The sequence below is a fragment of the Carettochelys insculpta genome, chromosome 5 (assembly GCF_033958435.1).
Source record: "Carettochelys insculpta isolate YL-2023 chromosome 5, ASM3395843v1, whole genome shotgun sequence".
Lineage (NCBI taxonomy): Eukaryota > Metazoa > Chordata > Testudines > Carettochelyidae > Carettochelys > Carettochelys insculpta.
This window is the reverse complement of record NC_134141.1, coordinates 42773516-42787374: the sequence shown is the minus strand read 5'-3', so window position 1 is coordinate 42787374 and position 13859 is coordinate 42773516. Positions and strand designations below refer to the sequence as shown.

General features: G+C 39.8%; 1 protein-coding gene across 2 annotated transcripts in view; it reads right to left on the bottom strand.

Annotated features, from left to right (window-relative positions):
• SNCAIP (synuclein alpha interacting protein) overlaps positions 1-13859 on the bottom strand; it is a 118803-nt gene that overhangs the window by 27397 nt on the left and 77547 nt on the right. For both annotated transcript variants that reach the window (XM_074994134.1, XM_074994133.1), the window contains exons 4-6: positions 5760-6628; positions 3460-3639; positions 579-692 (exon numbers count right to left, since the gene is read on the bottom strand). In XM_074994134.1, coding sequence (XP_074850235.1) covers positions 579-692; positions 3460-3639; positions 5760-6628 — 1163 coding nt within the window. The remainder of the gene's footprint in view (positions 1-578; positions 693-3459; positions 3640-5759; positions 6629-13859) is intronic.

Sequence of the window (13859 nt, the reverse complement as noted above, 5' to 3'; positions counted from 1 at the left end):
AGTTTAGGCAGAATGTAAGGTTAGGTTACAATGTGCTTTCAGATGAAGTTCAACAAAAATGGCTAGGGGAAGCATATGCTAGTTCAAGTTTCCCCACACCTTGCACCATTGCTAGTGCCTCTTATTCCTAAATTGTCACAGTTTTGCCTTATTATTTCAGGCTTGTCATCTCCTGGAAACAGCACATAAACTTGTACCAGACCTCCTGGTGGTTTTCTAATGAGGCCACTAATAGGACCATGATGAGATGAGTAATCTCTACTACCAGAAGGGAGAGAGTAATATACCAACCTAATGTGCCACACTTACCCCTACCCACAGCCAATAATTTACACGTGAATGACAGGAAACATAAGGATAAATAATTAAAAACATATGAATTAAAATATGCAGATTTATGGGGACTTGATATCCTAATTACAAAAGTTTGTATCTAAGAGAGGTTGCATTTAGTAATGAACGTAAGTTACATTATGAAATATTTGACTTGAAGAACAGTATAAAAGGATAGTCTTGTGAAAGCACTGAATCAATCTCTTTTTAAAAAGTAAAAACACTAATTTAAAATGAAACCATACCTGACCGTAGCAACCTGCATAGTGAATAAGACTTGGGTGATCTTTTGAGCAACTCAGTTCAGCGATGGCTTCTGTTTCGCTCACCATCCACCGTACACATTCCAGTTGGCCATTCTAAATAGAGAAAGAGGATGAAAATAATTCCAGCTGTTTCAGATTCCAAACCTCGTCTGCTATATATGGAAATGCTAAACAACCATACATGTGTGCTGATGTTCATGTAAATCATCCTAATTTGTTTGCTAGGCTGTGTTTAAATCTACTGATAACATACTTGTTAACCTAAGTGGGCTGGCCTAATTGTATAAACTTGATACTGATGATATTTTGCCTACTTAAATTTACCCTGGAGATTAGTATGAATAAATTATTCCCCCCTTTCCCTTCTAAAGGCTTCTTTTACAGAGTGTTGGCACAGAATGGCTGCTGAATGACACCACAGATGCAGCTGCATTTCAAGAGTAAATGAAGTGATACTTAAATATACATGCTGTACAATATTTTTGGCTCTTTCAGAATGGAATTCTGCTTGTGTTAGTCACAAGATTAGTCCCAGTGATCTAGAGATCAAATCAATGGGACTACCACTTGCGTGAAAACGGACTGTATGGCTTGGCCACGTGTATTAAACTTGTGCTGTCCAACACTTAAAGGGATACTCTCTAGATTGGGAGATTCAAAAGTTGACCTGCCTTTACCTGCCATTTTTTATTAATCTTTTTGTAAAACCTTGTTATTCTCTATCTAAATAAAATCAGGTTATTCTTGCTCACTTTCTTATATTACTCTGAGATTAAAATAACTAAAGCTATGAAAAAAAATTAACATATACTTTTAAACAGACTTTTAAAAGATATCTCGGATCTCGGCTTTAATGTAGCCAAATACAGCTATTTGACAAAACAGTACTTTTTTCAGCACCTCTCAAAGAAAACCTTCTATTTTTAGACTTGTTAAATCAAAGTAATGGATTAATCAATGACAGCGCCTGCTAGACAACTGAAGTCATCAAGAGAATGTAGGAGGTTTTCCACAAGTTAAAACAAACTATCAATATGGCAGCACGATTTATTTGATACAGCACTTCCTCCAGTTTCACTCTCTGTCTCACAAAAATACTGCAATTCACTTAATCCTTAACGGGGAATGATGTGTGTCACACAAAGATTTTCTTCTGATGCATGCATTATTAGAGACAAGACACTATACCATTAGAAGAATTTGGCATGGGAATTCCTGCTCCTATACAGAGACATTGAGTCTGTACACTGGTATAAAATCAGGACTAACTCCATTGGACTCATTCAGTTGTAAAACAAGTGCAAGGAGAATAAAACACATAATAAATTATATTGGTACCTAAAGAGTTGCAGGGATAGGGACTGAAGGTGATCAAATTTTGGCACGCTAGAACAATTTTAAGGCTTCAAACAGAGAAGGGATTTCACATCTACCATATTTATCTACCTGATGTGCAGGATAATGCTATTGCAACATATTAGCATTAATGGAACTTGTGTCTGAGTCTTGGACAAGAGACCATACCCACTCCTGCATAATATAATACATGTATATAGCCCTTTTTCAATTTCAAAGGCTGCTCTGACATTTTATATACTTAAAAGCAACTGTTTCATCAGTTAGTGAAAAAAAGCCATCCACTGTGAGAAGGAATATAATAGACATTAACAGGTTATAGCTACACTATCAGGCAGGGTGGGATAAAAAGCTAAGAACAATACCCAACAGAAACCGCAAGAGGACTTTAGGCACACAAAATGTAGATATGTAGTACTGGATTTGACCAGGACAATGAATCTAAGGGTATGGCTGTATTGTGCATATTACAATGACAGCTGTGCCATTGTAAGAGGTGGAGTGTAGCCGCTCTTGTAGCTGAAAGAGAGCTCTCCCAGTGATAAGATGAAATCATCCTGAATGAGGGGCAATAGCTTCATTGCCAGGAGAGAATTTCCTGCCAAAAAAGTGCTGTCCACATCAGTACTTTTAGTCATTGAAACTTATGTCATTGAAGGGTGTGCTTTTTTTTTTTTTTTTACACCCAAGTGAGAAAAGTTTCAATGACAAAGGTGCAATGGCGACAAAGCCTAAGCTACCTACAACTCTAAAAAGAAATTCACTTGCCAAGAATAGTCAGACATCAGTTTAATTCCTTACTGGAAATATGGCAGATTAGCTTTACTGTCAAACGCCCTGCACAGCATTCTATTTTACTGCAGCACTATAGCATTATAATGTTACATGTTTTACTGTATAATAGATCTTCCCATAAGCTTTAACTTTTTCCCAGAAGACATTCATTTTTGTTATTTCTGAGATGAGGCATGCTGTGTTCTGCAAGAGGTAAATTTTAACCTTGGTCTGATACACCAAACTGCTCTTGATATTTATGAATTTTCTGCTTCAGATGTAACGCATTGAAAAAACCAGCATTAGAAATGATCAAAAGTGCTATCACTCTTTACCAACACATATTTCACAGAATTATGTTCAATGCTATCCTCATCTGAGTGGAAAAAAAATAAAAAAGGAGTTATAGATAACAAAAGGAATACTAATCTGAATCTGAGTTAACATGAACAAAACGTCCTTCAAATACAACAGATGATTTTTCTTAATACAAGTTAACTGACAAAGTTACGATAATGTATGTGTCACAAACCCACCAACAACCCAGTAAATGACACAGTGGCTTATGGCTGACATTAACTCTTTAAAAGAAACCAATTTTTATTCACTTATGTGACATCAAAGGCAGAAATACCCACTTTGTGCTTTAATTTAGCAAAAGGGTTAAAAATAATATCATCTTGATATTAGCATTCTTTATAGCTATCATGGATCATTAAGATCAAGTCACCTTTATTGCTAGCCCAGCTGGAGTTAATTGTTCATTGTTCCGCTCATTCAAACAGTCTTCTCCCATCAAAGAAGTGAGATGCTGCAAACACTCAGCATGTCCCTGGGATGCTGCTATGTGCAACAGATTGTTTTCACTTTCATCATGAATTTTGTCCAGATTGTCTGCTGCTAGGTGTGGCTGTACAAAAACGGACAGGGGAAAACTCAGTTGCCAGTTATGCAATTTAGGATAAAAATTTAAACAGGATATCAAGTTTCACAGTTCAGGATACAAACCAAATACTTAATAAAAAGGAAAGTGACCATTCATCCTGTATTTGGCAGGACGGCCCCATATCTGGGATGACAAAAAGGCATCCCTACTTAGTTTTAAAGGGACTAATTATCCCATATTTGGGCCCTCCCCCACTGACCTTTTCTGCCAGCAGCTGCACAGGCTGCTGGCTGGAGAGCAGGAGGTCGCTTCCCGGAGCCTTGGGGAAGTGGGGGAGGGGTGGGTGACTACTGCTTCCCCCAGGGCTCCCGGGACGTACCAGCAGCTGGTGCTTCTCTGGAGCTCAGGGAGCACTGGGGGCTGCCACTTTCCTAGGGAGCACTGGCAGCTGACACCCCCCCACACAGGTCTTGGGGAGCGCTGGGGGACTGCTGCTTCCCTGGGGCTTGGGGAGGGCCTGTGGCTGCTGCCTCCTTCCTGGCTTCCCAGGGCTTGCTGGAGCCGGGAGGATCTGCCCCTCCCCTGCATATCTCTCTGTCCCCTATTTGGGACAGGGAGATACAGTCACCCTAATAAAAAGAATCATTCTTCACTCACGTTACTGTACATTTGTCCACAACAAAGATTTTACATTTTCCTATAAAGCACACAGTACTTGTGTGGTCAGGACTACTAGAAGGACTACTGGTTAGATGTAGCAAAATTCCCACATACAGAAAAAGATCACATTCTCTGATCCGGGCTCCCTGTACTGTGTCTGGTTACTTTACCTGACAGAGCAGTCTCACATTTCAATTGCTTTTTAAAATGTATTCCTTTTCTTTTTTTTTTTTGCCACTATCTCTATGAGTAATTTGGTATCAAGTGTCCATGACCCCCCTTAGCAAATCTGCGTATTCTTGCTCTCTGTCCCCTTCAGGTGCCACAAGGAGGACAAATAACATTGGGGGTGGGAAGGTCAGATCCATCCTATTTCATAGTGAAAAACTGCGGCTTAAACTAAGCACAGCGAAAAATGTTAAGCTCTGAATATTCTGAATGCTACTTTAATGTGTTAGCTAGTTCCATGGATAATATTTTTAAGGCAATAGTGCTTAGAATTATTCCATTAACAAATGCACAGTAACAGGCGATCCTCGCCTGAATGTAATTTTAAGACAACAGATAACAAGGGCTTTTCAAAAACAGAAGGGAGAGGAACAAGGGAGGACAAAGGTAAGGAGTGATCAAAAGATCATATGGTTATGCAGATTAGTTAGCACACAATCTATTACAATTGAGGGTTTTACATAAAAATCCTTTGCCTTTGTTTATTCCACTTTTTTGAATATTGTTCTTATTCAGAATTGTGATCTGTTCCTCAGCCTGCTTCTATTTTTTGAATAACTCTGCATTTGTCTTTGCTGCTGTGTTAATTAGCTGTCATTGTGTTTGCTCTAGACTGGTAAAGCTAAACAAAAAGATGGCACAAAAAAGTTGCATGCACTGCTACTATGACAGCCTTTCTGAGTCTTGCTTCCCCTGCATCATGATGTTAATTTGCTATTAGTTACTTTGGAAACACCTATTCATGGTTTCTGATCAAAGAACTGAAACTAACTAAAACTTCATATGGGTCAGAGGGTAATCAAGCTTTAGTGGGAGCTCCCATCTGTGAATGCTGCTTCAACAAACTGGCATAAACACTCCTGAATAATAATCAGAATATAACAGAAGCCTCTCTGTTCCCATGGTCAGCATCTGTGTAGAAAGTGATGTAATCCACAAATAACTGAACAAAGTGAACTGCAAACACCCTGCAAGGCAGAACTTAATAAAACAATACGTTTTAAGATGAAGTGCATCTGCATTTCATTTTATTACCTAAATTACTAATCTTACCCACCATGACTACCTAAGATAAATATAATATCTGTACATAAACCTCTTAAGTTTCATTTGGAAACCCACATACTCAGTTTGTAATTAAAGGAGATCAAATGGAGTTACAATGTATGCCATGCACCCTAATTAACTGCTGACTTAATGTATTACCTTGCAGATCCATTTTATTATAAATGTGTAACGAAAAGGATGACACTTACCAGGAGTGATATCTGCCCTTCCCTCACAATGTTTAAGATGCTTTTATTTTTTTTCACATCTTCACCCCTTTCTTCTGGGCTTCCTGAGCTGCTCCAGTTCACATTCTTGTTCTGCTCATCAAGTTTATTTTCTGTCACTGCTGTTGTCTGAAGAAGAAAAGTCCTCAGTTGGCAGTTTGGCATTGTCTTCTCAGTTTTATGAGCCTGGGGATCAGTAAATGTCCTGTTGAGAAAGTCCTTGCTCTGGACTTCACTTTCGTGGACTGAGTTACACTTAACTAGAGGCTGGGAAAGCTCTAATTCTTCAGCTAAATGCTTGTGCTGATTAAGGACAATGGACTGTGCATTTCTCATCTGAGCGCTTTTCACAGGGGACAGAACACAAAACTGTGTTGTGCTGGCTGGCAAGTTCTCACTGTTTCCTGCAGAGCAGGTTTTGCCACTAAGACCATTCACTGTTGAATATATACCCAAAATCCTTTTCTCTGGAGCCACCTTGGTGAAAGAGGCAAGTTGCTGGCTTGATTTAATGTAAGGCACATCCAAAATTTCATCCATGTCTAGGTCATAGTGCTCCAGCTCCCCAAGCAAAACACCAGACTCAACACCTTTACTTTTAAGGCCATCTTCATTTCCTGGACACTGATCATCATTCTGAGATGCAGAGTGAGAATCGCTACCTTTCTGGTACTCCACCTTATGGTTCTTTTGGTCATCACTTTCATTGTTCTCTGAGCTCTCTGGCTGGTGCTTTAGTGGGGAAACTCTCTTCACTGGTCTGAACTTACTGTACATGTCAGCAATTCCTGTTGGTTTTTGTGCATTTCCAATAAGAGATGAAACGCTACAGTTCCAGTTAGTGCTGGAAACTAGAGAGGGGAAAAAAGGAATTTGATTAAGAACAGAACATCACTATGAGATGTGTAGGTTTATCAGGTTGTATACTTTGAAGATGTGATACTATAGACTCAGCATAAGGAACAGAAGTTTACCAAAAAAACATGTTGTGTTGACATCTAAGCAGATTTGCAATTAACCATACTTCGGCTATAGTCACACCAAACTGAAACAGTCTGGAAAGAAATTCCTTTCAAATTAGACATGCATCTTACATAAAAAAGAACTAGATCAAATTTAATGGAGAAAACCCCCAAGAAAATGACATAAGCAACATCATTTGGTAAATGCCCACTGGCAACCATATTACTCCTGTCATAAAACTGTGCTAATCTAGATTGTGCCATGTTATCTTACTGAGCTTCACTGAAGGCATGGGATAGTCTTCTGGAAGTTCAGAGAAGGGCTCTTTGGAAATCTCCCATCATAATTGGTGCTCATTGGAAAGTTGGACTTTTGACAATAAAATTTGTCATCAAAGAACTGAAAAGTTCTTGGGCTTTGGCTAAAAGTGAGACTTACCTATTTGGATATGCCACCATAGTGTCTCAAGTGAGAACATAAGAACAGACATCCTGGGTTGGACCAAAGGTCCATCTGATCAGTATCCGGTCTTCTGACAGTGTCCAATGCCAGGCGACTCAGAGGTAATGAATAGAACCTTGTCCTTGAGTCATAGAATACTAGGACTGGAAGGGGCCTCAAGAGGCCATCGAGTCCAGCTCCCTGCCCCAGTGGCAGGACCAAGTACTGTCTAAACCATCCCTGAGAGACATGTATCTAACCTGTTCTTAAATATCTCCAGCAATGGAAATTCCACAACCTCTCTTAGCAATTTATTCCACTGTTTGACAACCCTGACAGTTAGGAACTTTTTCCTAATGTCCAACCTAAACCTCCCTTGCTGCAGTTTAAGTCCATTGCCTCTTGTTCTATCCTCAGAGGCAAGGAAGAACAAGTTCCCTCCCTCTGCCTTATGACACCCTTTTAGATACCTGAAAACCACTTATCATGTCTCCTCTCAATCTTCTCTTTTCCAAACTAAACAAGCCCAATTCTTTCAGCCTTTCTTCATAGGTCACATTCTCTAGACCTTTAATCATTCTTGTCGCTCTTTTCTGGACCCTCTCTAATTTCTCCACCTCTTTCTTGAGCTGTGGTGACCAGAACTAGACACAATACTCCAGCTGAGGCCTAACCAGCACAGAGTAGAGCAGAAGAATGACTTTTCATGTCTTGTTCACAACACACCTGTTAATGCATCCCAGAATCATGTTTGCTTTTTTTGCAACAGCATCACACTGTTGACTCATATTTAGCTTGTGGTCCACTATAACCCCTAGATCTCTTTCTGCTGTAGTCATTCCTAGACAGTCTCTCCCCCATTCTGTATGTGTAAAACTGATTGTTCCTTCCCAAATGGAGCACTTTGCATTTGTCCTTATTAAACTTCATCCTGTTTACCTCAGACCATTTCTCCAATTTATCCAGATCATTTTGAATTATGACCCTATCCTCCAAAGCAGTTGCAACCCCTCCCAGCTTGGTACCATCTGCAAACATAATAAGCGTACTTTCTATGCCAATATCTAAATAGTTGATGAAGATATTGAACGGAACCGGTCCTAACACAAACCCTGCGGAACCCCACTTATTATACTTTTCCAGAAGGATTGAGAACCATTAAGAACTACTCTCTGAGTATGGTTATCCAGTCACTTATGCACCCACCTTATAGTAGCCTCATCTAAATTGTATTTGCCTAGGCTTTTTTTTTATAAGACTATCATGTGAGACTGTATCAAATGCTTTAATAAAGTCTAGAATGCTTTAATAAAGTCTAGCTGAAGAAAAGAATGTGACAGCCTGGGCATGAAGGCTACACCATTTTGTCGACAAAACCCACGGAGCATCCACATTGCCAAGTATGTTCTGTCAACAGTAAATCAACAGAATGCAGCATGTTTGTTGACAGCCATACCCGTTTGCCACGAGAAAGAATGCTGCTGTCAACAGAGATCTGTCCACAAAAAGCTGGCCTGGGTGTTCCGGAGGGCCTTCTGTCAACTGAAAAGGCCTCTGTGGCTTTGGGCAACCCTCTCTGCTGTGCTTCTGGGTGGCCATTTTGTCGATAGAGTGGCCAGGCAGTCCGAAAGCTCTCTGTAGACAGTGGATCATTCTTTTGATCCACTTTGGTGGTCTAGACACAGTCTGTCAACAGAAGTTTTGTCGCAAGGTATCATCCGATAAAATGTTCTGCTGACAAATCCCTCTAATCTAGACATAGCCGAAGAGTCGTTATCTGGAGCATTGCCAAGCAGGCCTTTCAGGTACCATTCTGCACACCAGCGACCCAAGCATCCTACAGATACACAGCAACATCGTCCTCTATATTTTCCTTTTTTTGGTTTAACACCCGTTAATGTAAATTGACTATATTTATTTGTTTACTTTAAATACATAAGAACTTAAGAATGGCCATACTGAGTTAGATGAAAGGTCCATCTAGTCCAGTATCCCATCTTCCAGCAGTGAAAATACCAGGTGCTCAATAAGGAATGAACAGAATGTGTAGTCATCAACTGATTAATCCTCTGTCACCCATTCCCAGCTTCTGGCAAACTGAGATTAGGAACACCATCTCTGCCCACCCTGGATAATTGCTATTGATAGACCTATTCTCCATGTACTTACTTACAGTGATTTTTTTTAACACGTTATATTCATGGTCTTCATAACATCCTCTGGCAAGGAGTTCCATGGGTTGAATGTGCTGTATGATAAAATACTTCCTTTTGTTTGTTTTAAACCTGCTGTTTATTAATTTCATGTGGTGACCCCTTGTTCTTGTGTTATGAGTAAATAACACTTTACTTTCTCCGTATCAGTCATGATTGCATGAACTGCTATTATATCACCTCTCAGTCATCTCTTTTGCAAGCTGAAAAGTCACAGTCTTATCAATCACTAGTCATATGACAGTCATTCCATATCCTTAATTTTTCTTGCCCTTTTCTAAACCTCTTCCAGTTTAAGTATTCAAGATGTGGGTGTACTATGGATTTATGCAGAGGCAATATGATATTTTCTGTCTTATTCTCGATCCCTTTCTAAATGACTCCCAATATTCTGATATATAGGGTTGGCATTATGTTTTCCAATGTGCATTAGTTTACATTTATCAAGAATGAATTTCATATGCCATTTTGCTCCCCAGTCACCCAGTCTTGAGGGAGCCCTGTATGTACTGAACCCTTCTTGTCCACATGCTTACTGAACCCCACAAGGAATGCTTGTAGATTGTTGAGGGATGATTTTGCTTTATAAAAGCCATGTTGACTCTTCCCTAACCAATTATGTTTATTTACATGTCTGACAATATTGTCCTCTACTGTAGTTTCAACCAGTTTGCCCAGTACTGCAGTGAGGCTTACTGTTCTGTAATTGCCCTCTGGAACCATTTAAAAAAATTATGATGTTTTCTACCCTCCAGTCAATCAGTAAAGATACTGATATAAATGCTAGGTTACATAGTACAATTAACAGTTCTGCACTTTTACATCTGAGTTCCTTCAGAACTCTGAGGTGAATGTCATCTGGTTCACGTGACTTATTACTGTTTAATTTACCAGTTTATTCCAAGACCTCCTCTGGAACAATTCCTCAGCTATGTCATGTAAAAAAAGGGCTTAGGAATCTCCCTTACATCCTTAGATATGAAAACAGATACAAAGGATTCATTTAGTTTCTCTTCAATGACCTGATAACCCTTGAGTGCTCCTTCACCATTTCAATTGTCCAATGGCCCCACCAGTTATTTAGTAGGTTTCCTATTTCTGATGTACTTAATTTATTTTTAATGTTAATTTCCGAGTCTTTGGCTATCTGTTCTTCTTTGGCCATCCTACATATATTTTTATACTTCATTTTCTAGAGTTTATGCTCCTATTTTTCTCACTGGGATTTAACGTTCATTTCAAAAACATGCCACTTTGCCTTTCACTGCTTCTTTCACTTTGTTGACTAGCCTCAGTGGCATCTTTTGGTTCTTCATGGTTTATAATTTGATGTATTATGGTATCTGTAACACGCTTCCACGCAGCTTGCAGGGATCTTACTTTTGGCACTGTACCTTTTAGTTTCTGTTTAACTAACTTCATTTTTGTACAGTCCCCCTTTCTGAAATTAAAAGGTGTAATTCAGTGCCTCGTGTCTCCATTTTTTTCTTTGGGCCAGACTCCCCAGACTGACTTTTTTACCCATTATATATTGCAGGCATTAGATTCCTATGATTCACCCCCTATCCACACCAAGACAGCAGACTATGTAAGACATTGGAGCTCACAGAGGACAGTGGGAGTATGACGGACTCAAACCACAATTCCCATGAGGCACTGCTTCAAAACTGTTCAATTAAAGTATCAGGCTTTTTTGGTAGAAATATTGCATTTCTGCCAAAATAGTGGCTTTCTTTCCACTTTGATTAAAATTTTATGCAGAATCCCTGAATTTTTCCACCAGTTCGAGTAAATAGAAAAATCCTCCACCCTTCCATAACTACAAGTACAGTTCCAGTTCATAATTCCCAGAGTACCTAGGATCAGTGGAACAGCAGGACAGTTTCCTTTGTATTTATACGTTCAGAATGAATGTGTGTGCACACACACATGCATGTGGGGAGGACCTAAAATTTCTTTCACTAAATCATCTTCAGTGTTTTCTTTTGTTATAACATTTGGGCTATGTCTACACTTGCCCAAATCTTTAGCACCTCATTAGCATACCGCCGGCCGTGGCTCTTCGAAATTGCCACATTTCTCTGCCACATGGCTCATCCAGAGAGGGGTCCTTTTCAAAAGGAGCTGCCAACTTCGAAATCCCCTTAATAAGTGGATAGGAATAAGGGGATGTTTAAGTTCCCGAGGTCCTTTTGAAAAGGACCCCCATCTGGACGAGCTGTGCGGCAGCGAAAAGCAGTAATTTCAAAGAGCTGAAGCTGGCGGCATGGTAATGAGGCACTGCATATGCATTTCAGTGCCTTATTAGTAATCTTGGATATGGCCATTTGCATGGCCATTTCAAAGATTCGGGCTAGCGTAGACACGGCCTTGATGTATACACAGAATTGGCACATTTTGAAGTTCACTAGCTACATTTAAAACATAATATATTTATTATATATTGTAACTGTGGTGTACTAGTGAGGTTTAATTTTTGACTATTCCTGATCAGTGCTCTTTTTTTGTAAAAAGAGAGGAAGTACCGGCACAAAAAAAAAGCACTGTTCCTAATTTGTAACAAACGCCTTTCTTAAGAAGAAGCAATATGGAGTTTTCAATTACATTACTGAAGATATGAATAAAGAAAATAGTACTGCTTTGTAACTGGAATTGTCTATCACCTTGATTTTTTGGAGGTTCTTGTGAATATATATCAAAGGAAAGAATAAAAACAGTAACAAGACTAGTAATTTAGAGGGCCAATACAAAGAATGCATTGTAGTGATTTATTTATGTTCTATATAAGGTTCTAGGTTCATAGGGTTACACTTTTATGTTGGTTTTATTTACATGTGAAATTTTTTCCAAGTGATACAGGGAAATGGATACCATATGTTTTCCAGCTGTTTTGTTCTGACAGGAACCCGTAAGGGCTCTGAATGGAAATGAATTCTGTCTGATTCTTATGAAAACACTTCTTTCAACAGGTCTAGACAGGGAAAACAGCATCAACAAATTTGGTTTGCCATCACTTTCCCTACGCTTAGATCCCTTTTTCTATGCTAAAACAAGCTCTCTCTTTGCCACTTTTTCATCTTAAACACTGAAATCTATACATAACAGTGAGAGGAAAAACTTTAACCTGCGAATAGAAAGCTAAAGCTGATTTCTGAGAAGTTTTCTGGAATCACTATGTTTGTTTAATTCTCTTTTCCTGCACTGCATCCACTGTAAAAGTCCACCCCCTTTTGCTCACCACACATTTCTTCTATGTTGACTAGAAGATTGTTGCATTTAGCCACAGGCCCTATGGTCACAGTATGCAAACCCCATGCACGGTCACTCCTGGTGCTGCTTCCTGTGCACAGGGTTTGCATATTTTTCACCAGCCTTTACAATGACGAAGTGTTGAGTCCCTCGTGCCCACCCGCCCCATGCCACAGACTTGTGCAGAGGGGAATAGGGCTCTGATCTTGTCTCCTGCCCACCTGCTTGTCCAGGGCTTCTTTTCTGAGGGATCCTAAGTGAATGGGAGGTTCGATTTCCAGAGAGCTGAGGGCTCAGGGATTTTCTCTTGTGAGTAGCCTTTATAGTAGTTGCTGCAGTGCTCACCACTCCACATGCATCAGGTCACGCACAAGCCATTGACAATTGGGGTCAAATAAAGGTTAACTGCTTTACTCCTCTATAAACCACGACACAGACACTGAACTGGAACCCAGGAGATCGTATTCAATTCCAGGATCTGCCACACACTTACATAACTCTGGGTACATCACTTACACTGTGTGTCTCCATTTCCAACTCATAACAAGGAGGTAATAATGTTAAGAAGTAGGCAAGTATTATAACAATACATTCCATTGCAGACAGGATCGGTGTTAGACCTGGTGGGGCACAGGGCAAAATCTAAGAAAAGGGCCCAATCAGAAGGTGCGCGTGATGTTCTCTGGTGGCAGAGCCAGCAGTTAGCAATAACCCACAAACCCAGGTAACAGTCAGGGAATGGAGGTGCTGCTTCCCTCTTCCCCCCAGAACATTGCCACCCTGGGCTAACACAGAGCTTGAGCCCCATTTTCGAGGGATACAGACATCAGGATATAGGATTAGGGTCATAACTTAGCTTTGTGGGGTCCCCATTGGTCTAGGGCATCGGGCATGGGGCAATTACTTGCTCTCCCTCATGCCAGCCCCGAATGAAGAATTATGAAATTCTCAGACACAAGGGCAGTGGCACTAGATTAGTATCAAAATCAGAGGGATAGAATAAACCATTTAATCAAAATAAATTAAATCTGGTGTTGCTTGATATATCTAAATTGTAAGACCACTTCCCTGATATTCAAAAAGAAAATTAAACGGTTGACACCAATTTGCAAAAGTGGCAGCTGAGGCTGAAAAATAAATGCAATCTTGAACAGATAAACAGGTACTTATGCTAAATACATCAGGCTGGGTGCTCAAGCGTGTCTGTGTAAAATTA